This window comes from Bufo bufo (assembly GCF_905171765.1).
Source record: "Bufo bufo chromosome 4 unlocalized genomic scaffold, aBufBuf1.1 SUPER_4_unloc_3, whole genome shotgun sequence".
In the NCBI taxonomy this organism is placed as follows: domain Eukaryota; kingdom Metazoa; phylum Chordata; class Amphibia; order Anura; family Bufonidae; genus Bufo; species Bufo bufo.
Genome location: NW_024399993.1, coordinates 35132 through 58615, shown reverse-complemented (window position 1 = coordinate 58615; position 23484 = coordinate 35132). Strand labels below are relative to the sequence as shown.

The 23484-nt window shown below is 52.5% G+C and overlaps 1 protein-coding gene across 1 annotated transcript in view; it reads left to right on the top strand.

Annotated features, from left to right (window-relative positions):
- The window catches only part of LOC120982864 (serine/threonine-protein phosphatase 2A 56 kDa regulatory subunit delta isoform-like), a gene marked incomplete at its 3' end in the record, with an annotated part of 71386 nt that overhangs the window by 12775 nt on the left and 35127 nt on the right, over nucleotides 1-23484 (top strand). The window contains exon 3 of the mRNA XM_040413038.1: nucleotides 17658-17829. Within this exon, the coding sequence (XP_040268972.1) occupies nucleotides 17658-17829 (172 nt within the window). The remainder of the gene's footprint in view (nucleotides 1-17657; nucleotides 17830-23484) is intronic.

The window sequence follows — 23484 nt, the reverse complement described above, 5'->3', positions numbered from 1 at the left end:
TGCTGCTGTGTGTACTATGCACAGGGCAGCAGGGAGAGTGTGAGGTCCTATTCACCCTGATAGAGCTCTATCAGACACTACTGAAGCCCTGGCTGCCATGGTAATCTCCCTGCTGCTGTGTGTACTATGCACAGGGCAGCAGGGAGTGTGTGACGTCCTATTCACCCTGATAGAGCTCTATCAGACACTACTGAAGCCCTGGCTGCCATGGTAATCTCCCTGCTGCTGTGTGTACTATGCACAGGGCAGCAGGGAGAGTGTGAGGTCCTATTCACCCTGATAGAGCTCTATCAGACACTACTGAAGCCCTGGCTGCCATGGTAACATCCCTGCTACTGTGTGTACTATGCACAGGGCAGCAGGGAGAGTGTGAGGTCCTATTCACCCTGATAGAGCTCTATCAGACACTACTGAAGCCCTGGCTGCCATGGTAATCTCCCTGCTGCTGTGTGTACTATGCACAGGGCAGCAGGGAGAGTGTGAGGTCCTATTCACCTTGATAGAGCTCTATCAGACACTACTGAAGCCCTGGCTGCCATGGTAACATCCCTGCTACTGTGTGTACTATGCACAGGGCAGCAGGGAGAGTGTGAGGTCCTATTCACCTTGATAGAGCTCTATCAGACACTACTGAAGCCCTGGCTGCCATGGTAACATCCCTGCTACTGTGTGTACTATGCACAGGGCAGCAGGGAGAGTGTGAGGTCTTATTCACCCTGATAGAGCTCTATCAGACACTACTGAAGCCCTGGCTGCTATGGTAACATCCCTGCTGCTGTGTGTACTATGCACAGGGCAGCAGGGAGAGTGTGAGGTCCTAGTCACCCTGATAGAGCTCTATCAGACACTACTGAAGCCCTGGCTGCCATGGTAACATCCCTGCTACTGTGTGTACTATGCACAGGGCAGCAGGGAGAGTGTGAGGTCCTATTCACCCTGATAGAGCTCTATCAGACACTACTGAAGCCCTGGCTGCCATGGTAATCTCCCTGCTGCTGTGTGTACTATGCACAGGGCAGCAGGGAGAGTGTGAGGTCCTATTCACCTTGATAGAGCTCTATCAGACACTACTGAAGCCCTGGCTGCCATGGTAACATCCCTGCTACTGTGTGTACTATGCACAGGGCAGCAGGGAGAGTGTGAGGTCTTATTCACCCTGATAGAGCTCTATCAGACACTACTGAAGCCCTGGCTGCTATGGTAACATCCCTGCTGCTGTGTGTACTATGCACAGGGCAGCAGGGAGAGTGTGAGGTCCTATTCACCCTGATAGAGCTCTATCAGACACTACTGAAGCCCTGGCTGCCATGGTAACATCCCTGCTGCTGTGTGTACTATGCACAGGGCAGCAGGGAGAGTGTGAGGTCCTATTCACCCTGATAGAGCTCTATCAGACACTACTGAAGCCCTGGCTGCCATGGTAACCTCCCTGCTGCTGTGTGTACTATGCACAGGGCAGCAGGGAGAGTGTGAGGTCCTAGTCACCACAATAGATCTCTATCAGACTCTACTGAAGCCCTGGCTGCCATGGTAACCTCCCTGCTACTGTGTGTACTATGCACAGGACAGCAGGGAGAGTGTGAGGTCCTAGTCACCACAATAGATCTCTATCAGACACTACTGAAGCCCTGGCTGCCATGGTAACATCCCTGCTGCTGTGTGTACTATGCACAGGACAGCAGGGAGAGTGTGAGGTCCTAGTCACCACAATAGATCTCTATCAGACACTACTGAAGCCCTGGCTGCCATGGTAACCTCCCTGCTGCTGTGTGCACTATGCACAGGACAGCAGGGAGAGTGTGAGGTCCTATTCACCCTGATAGAGCTCTATCAGACTCTACTGAAGCCCTGGCTGCCATGGTAACCTCCCTGCTGCTGTGTGTACTATGCACAGGACAGCAGGGAGAGTGTGAGGTCCTAGTCACCACAATAGAGCTCTATCAGACACTACTGAAGCCCTGGCTGCCATGGTAACCTCCCTGCTGCTGTGTGTACTATGCACAGGACAGCAGGGAGAGTGTGAGGTCCTAGTCACCCTGATAGAGCTCTATCAGACACTACTGAAGCCCTGGCTGCCATGGTAACCTCCCTGCTGCTGTGTGTACTATGCACAGGACAGCAGGGACAGTGTGAGGTCCTAGTCACCACAATAGAGATCTATCAGACACTACTGAAGCCCTGGCTGCCATGGTAACCTCCCTGCTGCTGTGTGTACTATGCACAGGACAGCAGGGAGAGTGTGAGGTCCTATTCACCCTGATAGATCTCTATCAGACACTACTGAAGCCCTGGCTGCCATGGTAACCTCCCTGCTGCTGTGTGCACTATGCACAGGACAGCAGGGAGAGTGTGAGGTCCTATTCACCCTGATAGAGCTCTATCAGACTCTACTGAAGCCCTGGCTGCCATGGTAACCTCCCTGCTGCTGTGTGTACTATGCACAGGACAGCAGGGAGAGTGTGAGGTCCTAGTCACCACAATAGATCTCTATCAGACACTACTGAAGCCCTGGCTGCCATGGTAACCTCCCTGCTGCTGTGTGTACTATGCACAGGACAGCAGGGAGAGTGTGAGGTCCTAGTCACCCTGATAGAGCTCTATCAGACACTACTGAAGCCCTGGCTGCCATGGTAACCTCCCTGCTGCTGTGTGTACTATGCACAGGGCAGCAGGGAGAGTGTGAGGTCCTAGTCACCACAATAGAGATCTATCAGACACTACTGAAGCCCTGGCTGCCATGGTAACCTCCCTGCTGCTGTGTGTACTATGCACAGGACAGCAGGGAGAGTGTGAGGTCCTATTCACCCTGATAGAGCTCTATCAGACACTACTGAAGCCCTGGCTGCTATGGTAACATCCCTGCTGCTGTGTGTACTATGCACAGGGCAGCAGGGAGAGTGTGAGGTCCTAGTCACCACAATAGAGATCTATCAGACACTACTGAAGCCCTGGCTGCCATGGTAACCTCCCTGCTGCTGTGTGTACTATGCACAGGACAGCAGGGAGAGTGTGAGGTCCTATTCACCCTGATAGAGCTCTATCAGACACTACTGAAGCCCTGGCTGCCATGGTAACCTCCCTGCTGCTGTGTGTACTATGCACAGGGCAGCAGGGAGAGTGTGAGGTCCTATTCACCCTGATAGAGCTCTATCAGACACTACTGAAGCCCTGGCTGCCATGGTAACCTCCCTGCTGCTGTGTGTACTATGCACAGGACAGCAGGGAGAGTGTGAGGTCCTATTCACCCTGATAGAGCTCTATCAGACTCTACTGAAGCCCTGGCTGCCATGGTAACCTCCCTGCTGCTGTGTGTACTATGCACAGGGCAGCAGGGAGAGTGTGAGGTCCTATTCACCCTGATAGAGCTCTATCAGACACTACTGAAGCCCTGGCTGCCATGGTAATCTCCCTGCTGCTGTGTGTACTATGCACAGGGCAGCAGGGAGTGTGTGACGTCCTATTCACCCTGATAGAGCTCTATCAGACACTACTGAAGCCCTGGCTGCCATGGTAATCTCCCTGCTGCTGTGTGTACTATGCACAGGGCAGCAGGGAGAGTGTGAGGTCCTATTCACCCTGATAGAGCTCTATCAGACACTACTGAAGCCCTGGCTGCCATGGTAACATCCCTGCTACTGTGTGTACTATGCACAGGGCAGCAGGGAGAGTGTGAGGTCCTATTCACCCTGATAGAGCTCTATCAGACACTACTGAAGCCCTGGCTGCCATGGTAATCTCCCTGCTGCTGTGTGTACTATGCACAGGGCAGCAGGGAGAGTGTGAGGTCCTATTCACCTTGATAGAGCTCTATCAGACACTACTGAAGCCCTGGCTGCCATGGTAACATCCCTGCTACTGTGTGTACTATGCACAGGGCAGCAGGGAGAGTGTGAGGTCCTATTCACCTTGATAGAGCTCTATCAGACACTACTGAAGCCCTGGCTGCCATGGTAACATCCCTGCTACTGTGTGTACTATGCACAGGGCAGCAGGGAGAGTGTGAGGTCTTATTCACCCTGATAGAGCTCTATCAGACACTACTGAAGCCCTGGCTGCTATGGTAACATCCCTGCTGCTGTGTGTACTATGCACAGGGCAGCAGGGAGAGTGTGAGGTCCTAGTCACCCTGATAGAGCTCTATCAGACACTACTGAAGCCCTGGCTGCCATGGTAACATCCCTGCTACTGTGTGTACTATGCACAGGGCAGCAGGGAGAGTGTGAGGTCCTATTCACCCTGATAGAGCTCTATCAGACACTACTGAAGCCCTGGCTGCCATGGTAACATCCCTGCTGCTGTGTGTACTATGCACAGGGCAGCAGGGAGAGTGTGAGGTCCTATTCACCCTGATAGAGCTCTATCAGACACTACTGAAGCCCTGGCTGCCATGGTAACCTCCCTGCTGCTGTGTGTACTATGCACAGGGCAGCAGGGAGAGTGTGAGGTCCTAGTCACCACAATAGATCTCTATCAGACTCTACTGAAGCCCTGGCTGCCATGGTAACCTCCCTGCTACTGTGTGTACTATGCACAGGACAGCAGGGAGAGTGTGAGGTCCTAGTCACCACAATAGATCTCTATCAGACACTACTGAAGCCCTGGCTGCCATGGTAACATCCCTGCTGCTGTGTGTACTATGCACAGGACAGCAGGGAGAGTGTGAGGTCCTAGTCACCACAATAGATCTCTATCAGACACTACTGAAGCCCTGGCTGCCATGGTAACCTCCCTGCTGCTGTGTGCACTATGCACAGGACAGCAGGGAGAGTGTGAGGTCCTATTCACCCTGATAGAGCTCTATCAGACTCTACTGAAGCCCTGGCTGCCATGGTAACCTCCCTGCTGCTGTGTGTACTATGCACAGGACAGCAGGGAGAGTGTGAGGTCCTAGTCACCACAATAGATCTCTATCAGACACTACTGAAGCCCTGGCTGCCATGGTAACCTCCCTGCTGCTGTGTGTACTATGCACAGGACAGCAGGGAGAGTGTGAGGTCCTAGTCACCCTGATAGAGCTCTATCAGACACTACTGAAGCCCTGGCTGCCATGGTAACCTCCCTGCTGCTGTGTGTACTATGCACAGGACAGCAGGGACAGTGTGAGGTCCTAGTCACCACAATAGAGATCTATCAGACACTACTGAAGCCCTGGCTGCCATGGTAACCTCCCTGCTGCTGTGTGTACTATGCACAGGACAGCAGGGAGAGTGTGAGGTCCTATTCACCCTGATAGATCTCTATCAGACACTACTGAAGCCCTGGCTGCCATGGTAACCTCCCTGCTGCTGTGTGCACTATGCACAGGACAGCAGGGAGAGTGTGAGGTCCTATTCACCCTGATAGAGCTCTATCAGACTCTACTGAAGCCCTGGCTGCCATGGTAACCTCCCTGCTGCTGTGTGTACTATGCACAGGACAGCAGGGAGAGTGTGAGGTCCTAGTCACCACAATAGATCTCTATCAGACACTACTGAAGCCCTGGCTGCCATGGTAACCTCCCTGCTGCTGTGTGTACTATGCACAGGACAGCAGGGAGAGTGTGAGGTCCTAGTCACCCTGATAGAGCTCTATCAGACACTACTGAAGCCCTGGCTGCCATGGTAACCTCCCTGCTGCTGTGTGTACTATGCACAGGACAGCAGGGACAGTGTGAGGTCCTAGTCACCACAGTAGAGCTCTATCAGACACTACTGAAGCCCTGGCTGCCATGGTAACCTCCCTGCTGCTGTGTGTACTATGCACAGGACAGCAGGGAGAGTGTGAGGTCCTATTCACCCTGATAGATCTCTATCAGACACTACTGAAGCCCTGGCTGCCATGGTCAGCTCCCTGCTGCTGTGTGTACTATGCACAGGACAGCAGGGAGAGTGTGAGGTCCTGGTCACCACAATAGAGCTCTATCAGACACTACTGAAGCCCTGGGTGCCATGGTAACATCCCTGCTGCTGTGTGTACTATGCACAGGACAGCAGGGAGAGTGTGAGGTCCTATTCACCCTGATAGAGCTCTATCAGACACTACTGAAGCCCTGGCTGCCATGGTAATCTCCCTGCTGCTGTGTGTACTATGCACAGGACAGCAGGGAGAGTGTGAGGTCCTGGTCACCACAATAGAGCTCTATCAGACACTACTGAAGCCCTGGCTGCCATGGTAACATCCCTGCTACTGTGTGTACTATGCACAGGGCAGCAGGGAGAGTGTGAGGTCCTATTCACCCTGATAGAGCTCTATCAGACACTACTGAAGCCCTGGCTGCCATGGTAACATCCCTGCTGCTGTGTGTACTATGCACAGGGCAGCAGGGAGAGTGTGAGGTCCTATTCACCCTGATAGAGCTCTATCAGACACTACTGAAGCCCTGGCTGCCATGGTAACCTCCCTGCTGCTGTGTGTACTATGCACAGGGCAGCAGGGAGAGTGTGAGGTCCTAGTCACCACAATAGATCTCTATCAGACTCTACTGAAGCCCTGGCTGCCATGGTAACCTCCCTGCTACTGTGTGTACTATGCACAGGACAGCAGGGAGAGTGTGAGGTCCTAGTCACCACAATAGATCTCTATCAGACACTACTGAAGCCCTGGCTGCCATGGTAACATCCCTGCTGCTGTGTGTACTATGCACAGGACAGCAGGGAGAGTGTGAGGTCCTAGTCACCACAATAGATCTCTATCAGACACTACTGAAGCCCTGGCTGCCATGGTAACCTCCCTGCTGCTGTGTGCACTATGCACAGGACAGCAGGGAGAGTGTGAGGTCCTATTCACCCTGATAGAGCTCTATCAGACTCTACTGAAGCCCTGGCTGCCATGGTAACCTCCCTGCTGCTGTGTGTACTATGCACAGGACAGCAGGGAGAGTGTGAGGTCCTAGTCACCACAATAGATCTCTATCAGACACTACTGAAGCCCTGGCTGCCATGGTAACCTCCCTGCTGCTGTGTGTACTATGCACAGGACAGCAGGGAGAGTGTGAGGTCCTAGTCACCCTGATAGAGCTCTATCAGACACTACTGAAGCCCTGGCTGCCATGGTAACCTCCCTGCTGCTGTGTGTACTATGCACAGGACAGCAGGGACAGTGTGAGGTCCTAGTCACCACAATAGAGATCTATCAGACACTACTGAAGCCCTGGCTGCCATGGTAACCTCCCTGCTGCTGTGTGTACTATGCACAGGACAGCAGGGAGAGTGTGAGGTCCTATTCACCCTGATAGATCTCTATCAGACACTACTGAAGCCCTGGCTGCCATGGTAACCTCCCTGCTGCTGTGTGCACTATGCACAGGACAGCAGGGAGAGTGTGAGGTCCTATTCACCCTGATAGAGCTCTATCAGACTCTACTGAAGCCCTGGCTGCCATGGTAACCTCCCTGCTGCTGTGTGTACTATGCACAGGACAGCAGGGAGAGTGTGAGGTCCTAGTCACCACAATAGATCTCTATCAGACACTACTGAAGCCCTGGCTGCCATGGTAACCTCCCTGCTGCTGTGTGTACTATGCACAGGACAGCAGGGAGAGTGTGAGGTCCTAGTCACCCTGATAGAGCTCTATCAGACTCTACTGAAGCCCTGGCTGCCATGGTAACCTCCCTGCTGCTGTGTGTACTATGCACAGGACAGCAGGGACAGTGTGAGGTCCTAGTCACCACAATAGAGATCTATCAGACACTACTGAAGCCCTGGCTGCCATGGTAACCTCCCTGCTGCTGTGTGTACTATGCACAGGACAGCAGGGAGAGTGTGAGGTCCTATTCACCCTGATAGATCTCTATCAGACACTACTGAAGCCCTGGCTGCCATGGTCAGCTCCCTGCTGCTGTGTGTACTATGCACAGGACAGCAGGGAGAGTGTGAGGTCCTGGTCACCACAATAGAGCTCTATCAGACACTACTGAAGCCCTGGGTGCCATGGTAACATCCCTGCTGCTGTGTGTACTATGCACAGGACAGCAGGGAGAGTGTGAGGTCCTATTCACCCTGATAGAGCTCTATCAGACACTACTGAAGCCCTGGCTGCCATGGTAATCTCCCTGCTGCTGTGTGTACTATGCACAGGACAGCAGGGAGAGTGTGAGGTCCTGGTCACCACAATAGAGCTCTATCAGACACTACTGAAGCCCTGGCTGCCATGGTCAGCTCCCTGCTGCTGTGTGTACTATGCACAGGACAGCAGGGAGAGTGTGAGGTCCTATTCACCCTGATAGAGCTCTATCAGACACTAATGAAGCCCTGGTTGCCATGGTAACCTCCCTGCTGCTGTGTCTACTATGCACAGGACAGCAGGGAGAGTGTGAGGTCCTATTCACCCTGATAGAGCTCTATCAGACTCTACTGAAGCCCTGGTTGCCATGGTAACCTCCCTGCTGCTGTGTGTACTATGCACAGGACAGCAGGGAGAGTGTGAGGTCCTATTCACCCTGATAGAGCTCTATCAGACTCTACTGAAGCCCTGGCTGCCATGGTAATCTCCCTGCTGCTGTGTGTACTATGCACAGGGCAGCAGGGAGAGTGTGAGGTCCTAGTCACCACAATAGAGCTCTATCAGACACTACTGAAGCCCTGGCTGCCATGGTAACCTCCCTGCTGCTGTGTGTACTATGCACAGGACAGCAGGGAGAGTGTGAGGTCCTAGTCACCCTGATAGATCTATCAGACACTACTGAAGCCCTGGCTGCCATGGTAACCTCCCTGCTGCTGTGTGCACTATGCACAGGACAGCAAGGAGAGTGTGAGGTCCTATTCACCCTGATAGAGCTCTATCAGACACTACTGAAGCCCTGGCTGCTATGGTAACATCCCTGCTGCTGTGTGTACTATGCACAGGGCAGCAGGGAGAGTGTGAGGTCCTATTCACCCTGATAGAGCTCTATCAGACACTACTGAAGCCCTTTCTGCCATGGTAACCTCCCTGCTGCTGTGTGCACTATGCACAGGACAGCAGGGACAGTGTGAGGTCCTAGTCACCACAGTAGAGCTCTATCAGACACTACTGAAGCCCTGGCTGCCATGGTAACCTCCCTGCTGCTGTGTGTACTATGCACAGGACAGCAGGGAGAGTGTGAGGTCCTAGTCACCCTGATAGATCTCTATCAGACACTACTGAAGCCCTGGCTGCCATGGTAATCTCCCTGCTGCTGTGTGTACTATGCACAGGACAGCAGGGACAGTGTGAGGTCCTAGTCACCACAATAGATCTCTATCAGACACTACTGAAGCCCTGGCTGCCATGGTAACATCCCTGCTGCTGTGTGTACTATGCACAGGACAGCAGGGACAGTGTGAGGTCCTATTCACCCTATAGAGCTCTATCAGACACTACTGAAGCCCTGGCTGCCATGGTAACATCCCTGCTGCTGTGTGCACTATGCACAGGACAGCAGGGAGAGTGTGAGGTCCTATTCACCCTGATAGAGCTCTATCAGACACTACTGAAGCCCTGGCTGCCATGGTAACCTCCCTGCTGCTGTGTGTACTATGCACAGGGCAGCAGGGACAGTGTGAAGTCCTATTCACCCTGATAGATCTCTATCAGACACTACTGAAGCCCTGGCTGCCATGGTAACCTCCCTGCTGCTGTGTGTACTATGCACAGGACAGCAGGGACAGTGTGAGGTCCTATTCACCCTATAGATCTCTATCAGACACTACTGAAGCCCTGGCTGCTATGGTAACCTCCCTGCTGCTGTGTGTACTATGCACAGGGCAGCAGGGAGAGTGTGAGGTCCTATTCACCCTGATAGATCTCTATCAGACACTACTGAAGCCCTGGCTGCCATGGTAACATCCCTGCTACTGTGTGTACTATGCACAGGACAGCAGGGAGAGTGTGAGGTCCTAGTCACCCTGATAGATCTATCAGACACTACTGAAGCCCTGGCTGCTATGGTAACATCCCTGCTGCTGTGTGTACTATGCACAGGACAGCAGGGACAGTGTGAGGTCCTAGTCACCCTGATAGAGCTCTGTCAGGGTGAATAGGACAAGGGATGACACGATCCCAGGTTCTGGCCCCTAAGGGGGAAATAGTTATTTTAAAAAAAGTGTAAAAAAAATTAATAAATAAAAAGTTTACCCCACCAAAATATTAAGTATAAATCGCCCCTTTTCCCAATTTTCCATATAAAATATATAAACAATAGACAAATTAGGCTGCTCTCACACTGGCGTTTTAGTTTCCGTTTCTGAGATCCGTTCAGGGCTCTCACATGCATTCTAATGCATTCTGAATGGATAAGGATCCGCTGTGTCAGTTTGCCTCCGTTCAGTCTCCGTTCCCCTCTGGAGGCGGCCTGCAGCGGTTTGGTGTCCGCCTGATGAAACGGATCCGTGTTCTCTGACACAATAGAAAACGGATCGGTCTTTGCTATGTTAAAGATAATATAAACGGATCCGTTCTGAGCGGATGCATGCGGTTGTATTATCTGAACGGATCCGCACCAAACGCGAGTGTGAAAGTAGCCTAAACATATCGCATGTCGCCACGTCCGAAAAGTCCAAACTATTAAAATATTTAAAAGATCTCCTATGCGGTGAACGCTGGAACAGAAAAAAGAGAATAAAAACTGCACGATTCACCATTTTTAGTCACCTTGTCCCCCAAAAAATAGGATCGGACTGTTCGATTGTCGGCCGGATGTTCCATAAAATGCGGATTGCACGCGGCGGCTTTTGGTGTTTTATTTTTCGTGTGGTATCAAGTATCGCAATACTTCTTTATGGTACCAAAATTCTGATTCGGTTTTGATATCAAAACAACCCTAGTATGTACTTTGTTCTCTTTCAGTTCGCTCCTCGTCTTCTGGATGTCTCTGTACTTTGTTCTCTTTCAGTCCGCTCCTCGTCTTCTGGATGTCTCTGTACTTTGTTCTCTTTCAGTCCGCTCCTCGTCTTCTGGATGTCTCTGTAGTTTGTTCTCTTTCAGTCCGCTCCTCGTCTTCTGGATGTCTCTGTACTTTGTTCTCTTTCAGTCCGCTCCTCGTCTTCTGGATGTCTCTGTACTTTGTTCTCTTTCAGTCCGCTCCTCGTCTTCTGGATGTCTCTGTACTTTGTTCTCTTTCAGTCCGCTCCTCGTCTTCTGGATGTCTCTGTACTTTGTTCTCTTTCAGTCCGCTCCTCGTCTTCTGGATGTCTCTGTACTTTGTTCTCTTTCAGTCCGCTCCTCGTCTTCTGGATGTCTCTGTACTTTGTTCTCTTTCAGTCCGCTCCTCGTCTTCTGGATGTCTCTGTACTTTGTTCTCTTTCAGTCCGCTCCTCGTCTTCTGGATGTCTCTGTACTTTGTTCTCTTTCAGTCCGCTCCTCGTCTTCTGGATGTCTCTGTAGTTTGTTCTCTTTCAGTCCGCTCCTCGTCTTCTGGATGTCTCTGTACTTTGTTCTCTTTCAGTCCGCTCCTCGTCTTCTGGATGTCTCTGTACTTTGTTCTCTTTCAGTCCGCTCCTCGTCTTCTGGATGTCTCTGTACTTTGTTCTCTTTCAGTCCGCTCCTCGTCTTCTGGATGTCTCTGTACTTTGTTCTCTTTCAGTCCGCTCCTCGTCTTCTGGATGTCTCTGTACTTTGTTCTCTTTCAGTCCGCTCCTCGTCTTCTGGATGTCTCTGTACTTTGTTCTCTTTCAGTCCGCTCCTCGTCTTCTGGATGTCTCTGTACTTTGTTCTCTTTCAGTCCGCTCCTCGTCTTCTGGATGTCTCTGTACTTTGTTCTCTTTCAGTCCGCTCCTCGTCTTCTGGATGTCTCTGTACTTTGTTCTCTTTCAGTCCGCTCCTCGTCTTCTGGATGTCTCTGTAGTTTGTTCTCTTTCAGTCCGCTCCTCGTCTTCTGGATGTCTCTGTACTTTGTTCTCTTTCAGTCCGCTCCTCGTCTTCTGGATGTCTCTGTACTTTGTTCTCTTTCAGTCCGCTCCTCGTCTTCTGGATGTCTCTGTACTTTGTTCTCTTTCAGTCTGCTCCTCGTCTTCTGGATGTCTCTGTACTTTGTTCTCTTTCAGTCTGCTCCTCGTCTTCTGGATGTCTCTGTACTTTGTTCTCTTTCAGTCCGCTCCTCGTCTTCTGGATGTCTCTGTACTTTGTTCTCTTTCAGTCCGCTCCTCGTCTTCTGGATGTCTCTGTACTTTGTTCTCTTTCAGTCCGCTCCTCGTCTTCTGGATGTCTCTGTACTTTGTTCTCTTTCAGTCTGCTCCTCGTCTTCTGGATGTCTCTGTACTTTGTTCTCTTTCAGTCCGCTCCTCGTCTTCTGGATGTCTCTGTACTTTGTTCTCTTTCAGTCCGCTCCTCGTCTTCTGGATGTCTCTGTACTTTGTTCTCTTTCAGTCCGCTCCTCGTCTTCTGGATGTCTCTGTACTTTGTTCTCTTTCAGTCCGCTCCTCGTCTTCTGGATGTCTCTGTACTTTGTTCTCTTTCAGTCCGCTCCTCGTCTTCTGGATGTCTCTGTACTTTGTTCTCTTTCAGTCTGCTCCTCGTCTTCTGGATGTCTCTGTACTTTGTTCTCTTTCAGTCTGCTCCTCGTCTTCTGGATGTCTCTGTACTTTGTTCTCTTTCAGTCCGCTCCTCGTCTTCTGGATGTCTCTGTAGTTTGTTCTCTTTCAGTCCGCTCCTCGTCTTCTGGATGTCTCTGTACTTTGTTCTCTTTCAGTCCGCTCTAGGGATCGACCGATATTGATTTTTTAGGACCGATACCGATAATTTGTGAACTTTCAGGCCGATAGCCGATAATTTATACCGATATTCTGGGAATTTTCATTTTTGAGAAAAAAATAATTCCTACACAAATCTGCTGAAAATTAATATGTTTATTGTTAATGTGTATTTTTTTTTTTTTATAAATCTTTTTCATTTATACTTAATATTTTTTGTGTTTTTTTTTTACTAACTTTTAGCCCCCTTAGGGACTAGAACCCTTGTCCCATTCACCATGATAGATCTCTATCTGCATCTACAGGATAAACGTCATCTGCTGCAGTCAGAGAACCCCTTTATCTGTATCTACAGGATAAATGTAATCTGCTGCAGTCAGAGAACCCCTTTATCTGCATCTACAGGATAAACGTCATCTGCTGCAGTCAGAGAACCCCTTTATCTGTATCTACAGGATAAACGTCATCTGCTGCAGTCAGAGAACCCCTTTATCTGTATCTACAGGATAAATGTAATCTGCTGCAGTCAGAGAACCCCTTTATCTGCATCTACAGGATAAACATCATCTGCTGCAGTCAGAGAACCCCTTTATTATCATTTAGCCTTTAAAGGAACACAAGCTCAACAAGGAACAATAAAGACAAAACGGAAGCGCGCTGCTCGCGGTCAATAAGATTATTTATTACTCTGGAAATAAAAGGCGAGCTACGTGTTTTAGCCGCCACCTTCATCAGGCTTGATAATCGGAAGGAAATACATCTATACAGGGCCGACCGGTGAGCAGGAGTGAGAGGAGGGACGAATGTTGAGGAGCTAACGGAGAGGAGGAGCCAAGGGACGGGAGTAGAGAAAGAGCGAGCAGAGAGAATCTGAGGAGCGAGCAGGGAGGTGCCTGGGGAATGAGCGGAGAGGAGGCGCGAGCAGAGAGGATCCGAGGATTGAGCAGGGATGAGTGGAGAGGAGGCGCGAGCAGGGAGGAGCCGAGGGATGAGAGGAGAAGCGAGCATAGAGCATCCGAGGATCAAGCAGGGAGGATCTGAGGGACTGAAGGAGAGGAGGAGTGAGCAGGGAGGAGCTGAGGTATGAGAGGAGAGGAGGAGCGAGCAGGGAGGATCTGAGGGATGAGAGGAAAAGAGGAGCAAGCAGGGAGGAGCTGAGGGATGAGAGGAGGGGAGGAGCCAAGGGATGGAAGTAGAGGAGTGAGCAGGGAGGAGCTGAGGTATGAGTGGAGGAGCGAGCAGGGAGGAGCTGAGGGATGAGAGGAGGAGCAAGCAGGGAGGATCTGAGGGATGAGAGGAAAAGAGGAGCGAGCTGAGAGGGAGCAGGGAGAAGCCGAGGAGCGAGCAGGGAGGAGCTGAGTGACAAGAGGAGAGAGAATTCGAGGATCTAGCAGGGTGGAGCCGAGGGACGGAAGGAGAGGAGGAGCAAGCAGAGAGAATCTGAGGGATGGAAGGAGAGGAGGAGCAAGCAGAGAGGATCTGAGCAGCGAGCAGGGAAGAGCGGAGGGACAGGAGGAGAGGAGGAGCGAGCAGGGAGGAGCCGAGGGATGAGCAGAGAGAAAAAGCGAGCATAGAGCATCCGAGGATCAAGCAGGGAGGAGCTGAGGGACGGAAGGAGAGGAGGAGCGAGCAGGGAGGAGCTGAGGTATGAGAGAAGGAGCAAGCAGGGAGGATCTGAGGGATGATAGAAGGAGCGAGCAGGGAGGAGTTAAGGTATGAGAGGAAGAGCGAGCAGGGAGGATCTGAGGAATCCGAGAAGGAGCAAGCAGGGAGGATCTGAGGGATGAGAGGAAAAGAGGATCAAGCAGGGAGGAGAGGAAGAGCAAACAGGGAGGAGCTGAGGGACGAAAGGAGAGGATGAGCGAGCAGGGAGGAGCTGAGCTATGAGAGGAGAGGAGGAGCGAGCAGAGAGGAACCGAGGTATGACAGAAAAAGAGGAGCGAGGCGCGAGCAGAGAGGATCCGAGGATTGAGCAGGGATGAGTGGAGAGGAGGCGCGAGCAGGGAGGAGCCGAGGGATGAGAGGAGAAGCGAGCAGGGAGGAGCTGAGCTATGAGAGGAGAGGAGGAGCGAGCAGAGAGGAACCGAGGGATGACAGAAAAAGAGGAGCGAGCAGGGAGGAACTGAGGTATGAGAGGAGGAGCAAGCAGGGGGGATCTGAGGGATCAGAGGAGAGGAGGAGCGATCAGGGAGGAGCTGAGGTATGAGAGAAGGAGCAAGCAGGGATGATCTGAGGGATGAGAGAAGGAGCGAGCAGGGAGGAGCTAAGGTATGAGAGGAGGAGCGAGCAGGGAGGATCTGAGGAATCCGAGAAGGAGCAAGCAGGGAGGATCTGAGGGATGAGAGGAAAAGGGGATCAAGCAGGGAGGAGAGGAGGAGCAAACAGGGAGGAGCTGAGGGACGAAAGGAGAGGAGGAGCGAGCAGGGAGGAGCTGAGCTATGAGAGGAGAGGAGGAGCGAGCAGAGAGGAACCGAGGGATGACAGAAAAAGAGGAGCGAGCAGGGAGGAGCTGAGGTATGAGAGGAGGAGCAAGCAGGGGGGATCTGAGGGATCAGAGGAGAGGAGGAGCGATCAGGGAGGAGCTGAGGTATGAGATGTGTAGGGCGGGGTGGACCCTGCATGTAGAGTGTGGGGCGGTGTGGATCACGGTATGGAGATGTGTAGGATGGGGTGGACCCTGCGTGTAGATTACAGGGCGGTGTGGATCTCAGTAAGGAGATGTGTAGGGCGGGTGGACCCTGCATGTAGAGTGTGGGGCGGTGTGGATCACGGTATGGAGATTTGTAGGGCGGTGTGGATCTCAGTAAGGAGATGTGTAGGGCGGGGTGGACCCTGCATGTAGAGTGTGGGGCGGTGTGGATCACGGTATGGAGATGTGTAGGGTGGGGTGGACCCTGCATGTAGATTGCTGGGCGGTGTGGATCACAGTACGGAGATGTGTAGGGTGGGGTGGATCACGGTACGGAGATGTATAGGGCGGGGTGGACCCTGCGTATAGATTGCGGGGCAGTGTGGATCAAGGTACGGAGATGTATAGGGCGGGGTGGATAGCGGTAAGGAGATGTATAGGGTGGGGTGGACCCTGCGTGTAGATTGCGGTGTGGTGTGGTGTGGATCACGGTATGGAGATGTATAGGGCGGGGTGGACCCTGCATGTAGATTGCGGGGCGGTGTGGATCACGGTACGGAGATGTGTAGGGCGGTGTGGATCACGGTATGGAGATGTATAAGGCGGTGTGGATCGCGGTACGGAGATGTGTAGGGCGGTGTGGATCACGGTACGGAGATGTGTAGGGCGGTGTGGATCACGGTACGGAGATGTGTAGGGCGGTGTGGATCAAGGTACGGAGATGTGTAGGGCGGTGTGGATCACGGTATGGAGATGTATAAGGCGGTGTGGATTACGGTAAGGAGATGTGTAGGGCGGTGTGGATCACGGTACGGAGATGTTTAGGGCGGTGTAGATCACGGTACGGAGATGTGTAGGGCGGTGTAGATCACGGTACGGAGATGTGTAGGGCGGTGTGGATCACGGTACGGAGATGTGTAGGGCGGTGTGGATCAAGGTACGGAGATGTGTAGGGCGGTGTGGATCACGGTATGGAGATGTATAAGGCGGTGTGGATTACGGTAAGGAGATGTGTAGGGCGGTGTGGATCACGGTACGGAGATGTTTAGGGCGGTTTAGATCACGGTACGGAGATGTGTAGGGCGGTGTAGATCACGGTACGGAGATGTGTAGGGCGGTGTGGATCACGGTACGGAGATGTGTAGGGCGGTGTGGATCAAGGTACGGAGATGTGTAGGGCGGTGTGGATCACGGTATGGAGATGTATAAGGCGGTGTGGATTACGGTAAGGAGATGTGTAGGGCGGTGTGGATCACGGTACGGAGATGTTTAGGGCGGTGTAGATCACGGTACGGAGATGTGTAGGGCGGTGTAGATCACGGTACGGAGATGTGTAGGGCGGTGTGGATCACGGTATGGAGATGTGTAGGGCGGTGTGGATCACTGAACGGAGATGTATAAGGCAGTGTGGATCACGGTAGGGAGATGTGTGGATCACGGTAGGGAGATGTGTAGGGCGGTGTGGATCACGGTATGGAGATGTATAAGGCGGTGTGGATCACGGTATGGAGATGTATAAGGCGGTGTGGATTACAGTAAGGAGATGTGTAGGGCGGTGTGGATCACGGTATGGAGATGTGTAGGGCGGTGTGGATCACGGTATGGAGATGTATAAGGCGGTGTGGATCACGGTATGGAGATGTATAAGGCGGTGTGGATTACGGTAAGGAGATGTGTAGGGCGGTGTGGATCACGGTATGGAGATGTGTAGGGCGGTGTGGATCACGGTATGGAGATGTATAAGGCGGTGTGGATTACGGTAAGGAGATGTGTAGGGCGGTGTGGATCACGGTGCGGAGATGTGTAGGGCGGTGTGGATCACGGTGCGGAGATGTGTAGGGCGGTGTAGATCACGGTACGGAGATGTGTAGGGCGGTGTGGATCACGGTATGGAGATGTGTAGGGCGGTGTGGATCACGGAACGGAGATGTATAAGGCAGTGTGGATCACGGTATGGAGATGTGTAGGGCGGTGTGGATTACGGTAAGGAGATGTGTAGGGCGGTGTGGATCACGGTGCGGAGATGTGTAGGGCGGTGTGGATCACGGTGCGGAGATGTGTAGGGCGGTGTAGATCACGGTACGGAGATGTGTAGGGCGGTGTGGATCACGGTATGGAGATGTGTAGGGCGGTGTGGATCACGGAACGGAGATGTATAAGGCAGTGTGGATCACGGTATGGAGATGTGTAGGGCGGTGTGGATCACGGTATGGAGATGTGTAGGGCGGTGTGGATCACGGAACGGAGATGTATAAGGCAGTGTGGATCACGGTATGGAGATGTGTAGGGCGGTGTGGATTACGGTAAGGAGATGTGTAGGGCGGTGTGGATTACGGTAAGGAGATGTGACCCAGTGGCTGCATTCGCTCCCTGGTAGTAACATGCTGTACTTCTCCTGTCTAAAGGCTCAGCAGGGGGTGAACAAGCGCCCCAGCCCCAGCGCTCCGCCCACAACTCAGCTAAACAAGATCCAGTATGGCGGTGGAGGACAAGTGGTGAAGCGGGAGCGAAGGCAGAGTTCATCCAGATTCAGCCTCAGCAAGAACAGAGAACTGCACAAACTTCCACCTCTGAAAGGTAAGAGGCCGTGTGCTCCGCAGCCGTCAGCGGCATTAATCCCCTCTGAGGGGGGCAAGTGGTCCTCCCCCCATCGTTACTCGCCACGCTCTCTCCCCCCCATCATTACTCGCCACGCTCTCTCCCCCCCATCGTTACTCGCCACGCTCTCTCTTCCCCATCGTTACTCGCCACGCTCTCTCCCCCCCATCGTTACTCGCCACGCTCTCTCCCCCCCATCGTTACTCGCCACGCTCTCTCTCCCCCCATCGTTACTCGCCACGCTCTCTCTCCCCCCATCGTTACTCGCCACGCTCGCTCCCCCCATCGTTACTCGCCACGCTCTCTCCCCCCCATCGTTACTCGCCACGCTCTCTCCCCCCCATCGTTACTCGCCACGCTCTCTTCCCCCATCGTTACTCGCCACGCTCTCTCCCCCCATCGTTACTCGCCAGGCTCTCTCCCCCCCATCGTTACTCGCCACGCTCTCTCCCCCCATCGTTACTCGCCATGCTCTCTCCCCCCCCATCGTTACTCGCCATGCTCTCTCCCCCCCCATCGTTACTCGCCATGCTCTCTCCCCCCCCATCGTTACTCGCCATGCTCTCTCCCCCCCCCATCGTTACTCGCCATGCTCTCTCCCCCCCCATCGTTACTCGCCATGCTCTCTCCCCCCCCATCGTTACTCGCCAAGCTCTCTCCCCCCCCCCCATCGTTACTTGCCACGCTCTCTCCCCCCATGGTTAAGGCAGGGACAGTAGTTTTGAACGAACGTTCAGGGCTGTGTGTCTGTAGGACGGGGCCACTTCAGTAGAGAGGGCTATTCTCCACAAGGCGGAGCAGAATAAGACATGTTCTGTCGGATCGGCAAAACTAAGCATGAAATGACATTGTGGGCATGAGGGCCAAAGCTAATCTAAGCTTTTAAACAAGACCAAGATGGCGTGGCACCATACATGGCAAGTTTCAGTTCTTAGAAATGGATCCCAGTGGAGATGCATGTCCCCTCCACTTCTACCCGATTTCTAAAGGCTGTATCTCCATGTAGATCGCCTAGCACTGCGATCTCGTTCTTGCTTAAAATCTTAACACGTTTCAAACAAGATTATGCTCGCATCTGTAAGAGGTAAAGCTGACCCCCTTCAGTCAGTGTGGAGGAGGAGTAGGGGGCGTGCGGACAGGCTGCACAGAGGAGAGACACAGGTTCTCTTTCCCAGTATAACTGTACATGTCTCGGGGGGGGGGGGATAACATAGACTTCTGGGCATGTTATCTATCCCTCTCTCCCCCATCAATCACAAGGCACACTTGTTTTCTGAGCAATTAAAAGGGAACAGACACTTCCTCCCTCAGTCTGGTTTCCTGTCCGGGAGCACCTTGTGATGGATTGGACGGGGTATGCTGCGAACACTTGTGTTGTGTGGTTGGTGTGAATCTGTTTGGTGCCTTTAGCGTGATTGAGATTTTTGAATCTTTGATACTCTATCTCAAGGATGTCAACCTGCGGCCCTCCAGCTGTTGTAAAACTACAACTCACATCATTTACTGCTGTAGGCTGATGCCTGTAGGCTGCCCTGGCATGCTGGGAGTTGTAGTTTTGCAACAGCTGGAGGGCCGCAGGTTGGGCATCCCTGCTCTATGGCTCTGGGGCCCGGTTGACTTCCTGCTGGCTCTGGGGCTCGGTTGACTGGCTCTGGGGCCCGGTTGACTGCCTCCTGGCTCTGGGGCCCGGTTGACTGCCTCCTGGCTTCAGAGACTGGAAGGTTGACTTAAGGCCTTCCTGGCTAAATACCTTTGATTCTATGAATACCTTTTGCATTCTATGCCCTTGGGTCGGTGCCTGTCGGGCTGGTTGCCCCTTGGGTCGGTGCCTGTCGGGCTGGTTGCCCCTTGGGTCGGTGCCTGTCGGGCTGGTTGCCCCTTGGGTCGGTGCCTGTCGGGCTGGTTGCCCCTTGGGTCGGTGCCTGTCGGGCTGGTTGCCCCTTGGGTCGGTGCCTGTCGGGCTGGTTGCCCCTTGGGTCGGTGCCTGTCGGGCTGGTTGCCCCTTGGGTCGGTGCCTGTCGGGCTGGTTGCCCCTTGGGTCGGTGCCTGTCGGGCTGGTTGCCCCTTGGGTCGGTGCCTGTCGGGCTGGTTGCCCCTTGGGTCGGTGCCTGTCGGGCTGGTTGCCCCTTGGGTCGGTGCCTGTCGGGCTGGTTGCCCCTTGGGTCGGTGCCTGTCGGGCTGGTTGACCCTTGGGTCCGTGCCTGTCGGGCTGGTTGCCCCTTGGGTCGGTGCCTGTCGAGCTGGTTGCCCCTTGGGTCGGTGCCTGTCGGGCTGGTTGCCCCTTGGGTCGGTGCCTGTCGGGCTGGTTGACCCTTGGGTCCGTGCCTGTCGGGCCCGGCTGGCTTTGAGCCACGTTTTTTTTGTGGTGGGGTGACTAATTTCCTGGCTTCTATGCTTGTGTAGCTGATTGCCTCGGTGTTTATTCTTGTAGCCGTCTGCTTGTGTAGTGCAGTTCTGTTTGATTGGCTGCCTACCTGCGCAGCTATGGCCTGCGGCTCGTGCAACCATATCTGGATTACTGTATTTGGCTCTGAGTGGGTGTCTGTGATCAGCTGTGCCTGAGGTGCCGCCATGTCTCGGGGGTGGTCTTTGCTGGTGGCCATGCATGGTGAACTAATTCTGTGGCTATGTCTAATTGATTATTTTAAGTTTGATTGCCTACAGAACGCATAGCACACTAACAAAGCCCTATAATGCTCCTGGTGGGGAGTGAGAAGATGGGCTGTGATGAGGAGACAGCCCTGCGCTGGTGAACGCAGCGGCACACAGATAAACTAGTAAGCGATCTTACATCCCTTCACTATGCCCTACACAGCCCCCTACTTATTTCATAATGTCTGGACCCATGAAAGGTCCTCTTTAACAGCATCCGGATCTAGATGTCAGATAAGTCGCACCAAACAATTTTACCCCTCACACATAAACATCAATAAAGTTCTCCTTTTAGACTGTCCCTATCCTGTCTTTACTATACAATATGTGAAACGCATCACTAACATCAGCCTTTACACAATGCAGTAATAGTGACAATCACTGGAGAGGAAGAGTTATAGATTTCTGACAGATGCAGGAGGTCTCTGTCACAACAGAGTTTCTTACTGACCGTTGCCATAAACCATTATCCATTATTATTATTCTGTTATAAACCAGTATGTCAAACCAGTGCAAATTGGGCTCCTGGAGCACAGAAGATAGAGGCCAAGGTCAAGGAGAAGGGCAGAGGCTGGAGCACAGAAGAGGGAGGTCAAGGAGAAGGGCAGAGGCTGGAGCACAGAAGAGGGAGGACAAGGTCAAGGAGAAGAGTGGAGTCTGGAGCACAGAAGAGAGAGGACCTGGTCAAGAAGAGCGGAGGCTGGAGCACAGAAGAGAGAGGACAAGGAGAAAGTTGGAGGCTGGAGCACAAAAGAGAGGGGACAAGGTGAAGGAGAAGAGCAGAGGCTGGAGCACAGAAGAGAGGACAAGGTGAAGGAGAAGAGCGGAGGCTGGAGAATAGAAGAGAGGGGACAAGGTGAAGGAGAAGGGCAGCGGCTGGAGCACACAAAAGAGGGGACACGGTGAAGGAGAAGAGCAGAGTCTGGAGCACAGAAGAGAGAGGACAAGGAGATGGGTGGAGACTGGAGCACAGAAGAGAGGACAAGGTCAAGAAGCAGGGCAGAGGCTGGAGCACAGAAGAGAGAGGACAAGGTAAAGAAGAAGAGCAGAGTCTGCAGCATAGAGAGGAGACACTGTGAAGGAGAAGGTCAGACGCTGGAGAACAGAAGAGAGAGGAAGAGTTCAAGAAGAAGAACAGAGGCTGGAGCACAGAAGAGAGAGGACAAGGAGGTGGGTGGAGGCTGGAGCACAGGAGAGATAGGATGTCACAGTGTAAGGGGAAGGGAGGAACACCAGAAAGACCACAGAAGGAAAATTACCAGGAACTAGGTAGGCCTCAAGGCTAGAGACAGGGAAATGGTGACCACTTACGGAAACCCTAAACCTAGCCCTGACTCCTGTCAGTATGAATAGACCCTGAATGTGGGAATATTCATACACCGGAAACCTAGGCCCTAGAAACCCTGAAAAGCCCTAGGATTGGTGACGGGGTCTAAGACTACTGTATCCTTCCAAGATGAACGAACCAGCATCTCCCTGAGGCCTAGTAAGTGACGAACAAATGGGAGCAACAGAATACCAAGAGAAGTACACTTATCTTATATAGCAAATGGGTGAGCAGGAACTTAGATGAGGACCACACACCAGCTCTTCCAACTCCAGGCAGAGAATATCAACCGCATGGTAAGAAGTGTGAGTCCAGATTAAATAGAGGAGCAGTAATGACTACAAGCTGCACCTGAGACAAGAGGTGTGGTCATTACCAACAACAACACTGCAAAGTGAAAACCGAGATGCTGGCTGTCAAATAACCTTACGTGATGCAAGTCTCTCAGATCTTCTAACCTCTGTCACAGGAGGGATCGTGACATTACCCCCCCCCCCCCCCCCCCCCCCCCCCCCCCCCCCCCCCCCCCTTCTACGGGTGACCTCCGGACACCCAGGACCAACCTTATCCGGATGAGCCCTGTGAATGACTCTCACAAGATATTGGAGGGATCTACGGAGAATACGTGAGTTCACTATCCTGTAGATCTGAAATTCAAGATTACCATCCACGATGACAGGAGCCAGCAGTAAGGAGGACGGTTAGCAGGTTCGACATATTTCTTCAGCAATGATTTGTGGAAAACATTATGAATTTTTAAAGCCTGTGGAAGTTCAAGACGAAAGGCTACCGGGTTAATAATGGCAGAGATCTTATATGGACCAATAAACCTTGGACCCAACTTCAAAGAAGGTACCTTCAACTTAATGTTTCTTGTGGACAGCCACACAGAATCACCCACTCTCGTGTCCGGACCACTCACATGTCTCTTGTCAGCCATCCGTTTATACTTGTTGCTTGTTTTTTTTTCCGCCCAAATAGATGACAAAGAAGAAAATCTTTCTTCTTCCGGTATACCAGAAATCTCAGTACCAGAAAATGTGCCAAACTGTGGATAGAACCCAAATGCCCCAAAAAACGGCGACTTATCAGTAGGCTCATGTCTACGGTTATTTATGGCAAACTCTGCCAAAGACAAAAATGAAGACCACTGCTCCTAATTGTCTGAGACAAATCATCTCAAATAAATTTCCAGTCCGTTCCATGGAGGATGAAAGGCAGAAGAGAAGGACAATTGTACCCCAGGCGAGTACAGAACGCCTTCCAGAATCTGGATACAAACGGAGTCCCCCTATCAGACACCACATCAGAGGGAATGCCATGTAGCTTCACGATGTTATCGACAAACACTTGTGCAAAAATTTGAGCATTAGGTAGAACTGGTAATGCTATAAAGTGCGACATCTTGCTGAAGCGGTCAACAACCACCAGAATCACAGTTTTTCCTGAGGAATTTGGAAAATCTGTGATAAAGTCCATGGACAATTGAGTCCAAGGTCGGGATGGGATGGACAACAGAAGTAGAGATCCTGAAGGCTGAGTATGTGTCCCCTTAGCACGTGCATAAGTACCACAAACTGACACATAACCCTCGGACAGGAATCCGATGCATCACCCTGGGCCTCCAAGTCTTCTGCCTTAAGGTCAGGATAAAG